The sequence below is a fragment of the Physeter macrocephalus genome, chromosome 11 (assembly GCF_002837175.3).
Source record: "Physeter macrocephalus isolate SW-GA chromosome 11, ASM283717v5, whole genome shotgun sequence".
NCBI lineage: Eukaryota > Metazoa > Chordata > Mammalia > Artiodactyla > Physeteridae > Physeter > Physeter macrocephalus.
In genome coordinates, this window is record NC_041224.1 from 148060464 (window position 1) to 148065438 (window position 4975).

General features: G+C 39.3%; 1 protein-coding gene across 14 annotated transcripts in view; it reads left to right on the forward strand.

Annotated features, from left to right (window-relative positions):
- Nucleotides 1-4975, forward strand: part of GPHN (gephyrin) — a 651195-nt gene that overhangs the window by 569740 nt on the left and 76480 nt on the right. For all 14 annotated transcript variants that reach the window (XM_055088534.1, XM_055088535.1, XM_055088537.1 and 11 more), the window contains one exon: nt 191-344. In XM_055088534.1, the coding sequence (XP_054944509.1) occupies nt 191-344 (154 nt within the window). The remainder of the gene's footprint in view (nt 1-190; nt 345-4975) is intronic.

Consider the following 4975-nt stretch of genomic DNA (forward strand, 5'->3'; position numbering starts at 1 on the left):
AAAAAAAAAAAAAAAAAAAAAAAAAAAAGCATAGAGTTTTTAGAATCTCTTCGTTTTAGTATTCTGGTCCTGCCTCATCTCTTGACTTTTTCCCCCTTGAGTGTCCTCCTTCTTTAACACTAAAGTTTCCTCTGAGTTGAGAAAATATTGTTCTTAGTCATACTGTTTATGGTTCTGCTTTGACTTTCAGGCCCATTGGCCATGACATTAAAAGAGGGGAATGTGTTTTGGCCAAAGGAACCCACATGGGCCCCTCAGAGATTGGTCTTCTGGCAACTGTGGGTGTCACAGAGGTTGAAGTTAATAAGTTTCCAGTGGTTGCAGTCATGTCAACAGGGAATGAGGTAAGGAAAAAAAGGGGGTGGGGGGTGTGACAGCAGGGGAAAGGTGGTGGGTAGTGGGGCTTTCAGATGAAAGCATTTCTGACATTCTGTGTTCTGTGTTATAAATAGAACATTAAGGATGATAGATCTTACCACATTTCTATAACAAGGAGATAATAAATTGGCCTCAGGATAGTTCAAGTACAGAAAATGAAAAGGAAGAACTAGAAATTACATATTAAGAAATATTCCCTTCCATTTACTAAAATGAAATATTACAACCAATGGCCTTCCACACACTCAGTACATATAAACAAAGAATGTTGACTGCTAGCTGTAGATATTCAACTGTGCAAACCCAGTACTTAGTCTGTTGGGACAATCAGTTGTGCATACCCTGCTGCTGAGATGATGGGCCACCTCTGTGTGGGAAATAATTCAACAAACTGGGACACCATGGCTAGCCCCTTTTCTTACTAAACATTCCGTGTGATCTTTAATCACCAGGAAGGATTTGAAAATCAGGGGTTTTTTTTTTTCTCTAAAGATAGCATCTCTAGTAGCATGCTATTCAGAATGTGTCAGAATGTCATTTCAGCCCTGATTTAGGAAGGGGAATTTAGTCAGTCTTTTTATGAGAACTCTTGAAAAACTTCCTGTTCCCTGTTTGCTTAGGTTATACAAAACTTCAGTTGGAAGCTGTAAGGTCAAACTGGGAATATTGAAAAGTGAATCTGCTGGAAATTCAAAGCCTAAAAGCAGAATCAAACTATTGAGATTTTTTAAAGTAATTCCTTTAGATCTTATACTATTTTTAAACAGATTAACAGGATTTCAGGTTTTTTTTTCTCTTTCAACCTCTAACTTTGTTCTGAAAATAAGCCATTTGCTACCATTATTTTTAATTTCCTAGAGTCTTGGAGATGGACGTTTTCAAGGGTCTATTACCCTTATAGTTCTTTCGGAAAGGGCAAAAGAAAAGAATGTTTTATTTTGCTAATGGAGAGGTAAATCAGAATTCTAGATTTGCTTACTTCCCAGTGTAGGTGTACTAGTCATTCCCCAAAACTATTGACTGACCCAAAATAAACATTCTTTTTAATTGATCTACAAAGTGATGATTCTAATATCCCTAGGACGAACTGACACTATGTTTAGCATCAGAAAGAAATTTCTGTTAAACTGGTTGACTTAATGATCTATTCTTATTTGAGATTTATTTATATGCTTTGTGCATCTAAGTGACTTCATGGGGTTTAGGAAAGCTAAGTAGAATGAGCAAACTAATAGACAACTAGTTATTAGGCAACTTTAAGCTACATTTATTATGTTCTTCCTAATGACTTTGTAGGTCTGGATTAATTTTCTCAGTTATCCCCCAGAGTACATTGGTAGTATTTTTTAAGCTTTTATACCCTTTATTAAAACTATTTACTAGTAGTAGGGAAAAGTGATGGGGTGAGAATAGAGATGGTACGGGGCTTCCCTGGTGGCGCAGTGGTTGGGAGTCCGCCTGCCAACGCAGGGGACGTGGGTTCGTGCCCCGGTCCGGGAAGATCCCACATGCCGCGGAACGGCTGGGCTCAAGTAAATAAAATAACCGCCCCCCCCCCAAAAAAAGAATAGAGATGGTACATACATGGTAGAATCTAAAGAAGATTTTGTAGTCCTAGTTCCCTGCCCCCATAGATTTGATTGTCCTTAGAGAAGCTTTGACAGATTCCCCTTCGTTTTCTGGCCTGCTGTACTTAACATGGTTTTCCAAGGGAATAATGCTTCCAGGTTCCATGATCTCTGGTTCCATGTAGTTTGACATTCCTCCCTACTCCCATCCAAAGTTAGCTATTATTATGACTCTATCACCATATAGTTTAGTTCAACAAATGTTTGTTGAATACCTCTATGCCAGACACTATACTGGAAACTAGAGATAAAAGTGATAAATAAAGCATAGTCTCTCTCCTGAGGCTTGAGATCCTCAGATAGCCAGAAAATAATAAGGAAAAAAACGTATTCATTTATTTCAGAGAGGCCAAAAGAAATTACATTTGTCTATGAATGTGACAAGTCTATAATTTATTCAGTCACAGCACAAGCTCCCCTTAAGTATTAGTTCTGATTTCCCCTGATATGTATGGCTTCACATACGCCACCTCTTGAATCCAGTGTGGTATATTGGTAAGCAGAACAGTAGCCTTAGCCAACCCAAAGAATGCCACACAAGATGTCTATGTATACTGTATTTAAAGCCTGCTCTGTATTTTGTGACTACATGATCTTATTCAGGATGAAGGAATTCTTTTAGAATTGGGAAGGTAGAGTTGTAAACAATAGCTAAAACAGACCAGCTGTTGTAGACATTTGTTGATTTCGACAAACTATGCAGGTTAAAATTTAGGTAATACCATTCAATAATTACTTAATTGTGGTCGTACATTCCAACCTCATGCATTTGTTCAATATATATTAATTAAGCATCTGTTATACGCTGGAATGCTCACCAGAGGTTCTCTTAACTAAACATCAGACTTAACAAGATATGAATATACTGTACCTTGAACCAGTTTACTTAGAAAGATATTGAACAGGAAACTCAGCATCCAGCAGGGGAGCATCATGCTTTCTTCAGTGGAACCAGTCATCTTAGCAGTTCACACAGTCATCCAACAGCTGTTCTCTTTGTTCTTCAAGTGACATTTAGGTGCAAGGGAACAAGATTTCTACTAGGAGAGTATGGGAGCCAGCAACTTAGAAGCACCATGTCCTACATAGGAATCAATATTTCTTATAACAATCTTAGGCAACTTCCAGAGTCCCTACAAGGGATATGCCCAGCTTCAAGTGTCACCACATTCGTGGAAGCCCAAAGCTTGGCTTTCCACTAGGGATTTATAGTTCATTTGTAATTTCTTCCATTCCATATGCAAGTTACTAATCAGAGACCATTTTACCATAAGAAGTGTTGTCTAATAACAAGCTGACATTTTTCTTTATCAGATTTCCAGAGGAATGAGCTAGAAAGTTAACCCAAGTTCAAATTTGTTCTTAGAGATGGAGAAAGGGTTTTATTAAGGCTTTACTCTCACATAAAAGAATGCACTGTCTGCAGAAAATTCGAAAACAGTAATAAAACTAACTACAAGTCATTCTGTTCTTTATTATCACCATGCACTGGCAATCCTAAACAATGTCAGTGATAAAATACTCCTTTCCACTGAGGCAGTCTTCTCTCACAACCCCTCCCCTTTCAGTATGCTACCATACTGATGTCAGGCAGTGTTCTGACTACTGGAGATACAGCAGCAAGCAGGACAAAGCCCATGCTCTTACAGAATTTATATTCTGATGGGGGCGGAGCGGCAGGTAGTCAATAAACAAACATATAGTGGTAAATGATATGAATTTTTTAAAAGCCAAGTAAGATAATAAAGAATGCTAGCAGGGCTTCCCTGGTGGCGCAGTGGTTGGGAGTCCACCTACCAATGCAGGGGACGCGGGTTCGTGCCCGGTCCGGGAGGATCCCACATGCCGCGGAGTGGCTGGGCCCGTGAGCCATGGCCGCTGAGCCTGCGCGTCCGGAGCCTGTGCTCCGCGGTGGGAGAGGCCACAGCAGTGAGAGGCCCGCGTACGGCAAAAAAAAAAAAAAAAATTCTAATACCTTCCCTTTGCAAAGAGGAGAAAAGTCTTAGATGCAGACAAACCCATTTCAATACATTAAAAAGAGAGAAAGTAAGTTATTACAACCAGTCTTAGGCCCTTTGACAATTCCATCAAGACCATCAAGATAGGATTAAATAGGATTATTCCATCAAGGTAGGATTAAATCTCTGAAGAACAGAAACAAAGAGGGAGGTCTCTTAAAATAAACTAAGTGATTTCTCTTTTAGACAAATAAGACAGAGAATTTCCTCAATCCAGGGTTTAACAAACTTTTAAATATTTTGTATTTTTATTGAAATTTCATTTTGAAGCAGTGCATAACAATAAAAGTGATAATCATTGAATATTGCGAACTGTATTTGCCCTTTGTTCTAAAAGTGCTTTCAAGTGAATAATTGTCATGTCAAAAGTATTCCAGGGGCTTCCCTGGTGGCGCAGTGGTTGAGAGTCTGCCTGCCGATGCAGGGGACACGGGTTCGTGCCCCGGTCCAGGAAGATCCCACATGCCGCGGAGTGGCTGGGCCCGTGAGCCATGGCTGCTGAGCCTGCGCATCCGAAGCCTGTGCTTCACAACGGGAGAGGCCACAACAGTGAGAGGCCCGCGTACCGCAAAAAAAAAAAAAAAAAAAAAAAAAGGTATTCCAAAATGACCACTGCAATTCCAAATTTTCCTTGATGAAACTATGCTTTCTAGAAAAATAAATGCAAGAAAGATAAAACAGAAGCCAACTTATGCCAGGAGAAGTACAAGTTTATTATTAGATGAATCCATGAATTCATTAGCTAAAAGCCAGTCAACAGGGAAAATATCACTTATATATGTCTAAAGTCCTTAAAACTAAGGTTGAAAATGGAGCTGGAGGAGTCAGACTCCCTGACTTCAGACTATACTAGAAAGCTACAGTAATCAAGACAATATGGTACTGGCACAAAAACAGAAACATATATCAATAGAACAAGATAGAAAGCCCAGAGATAAACCCATGCACCTA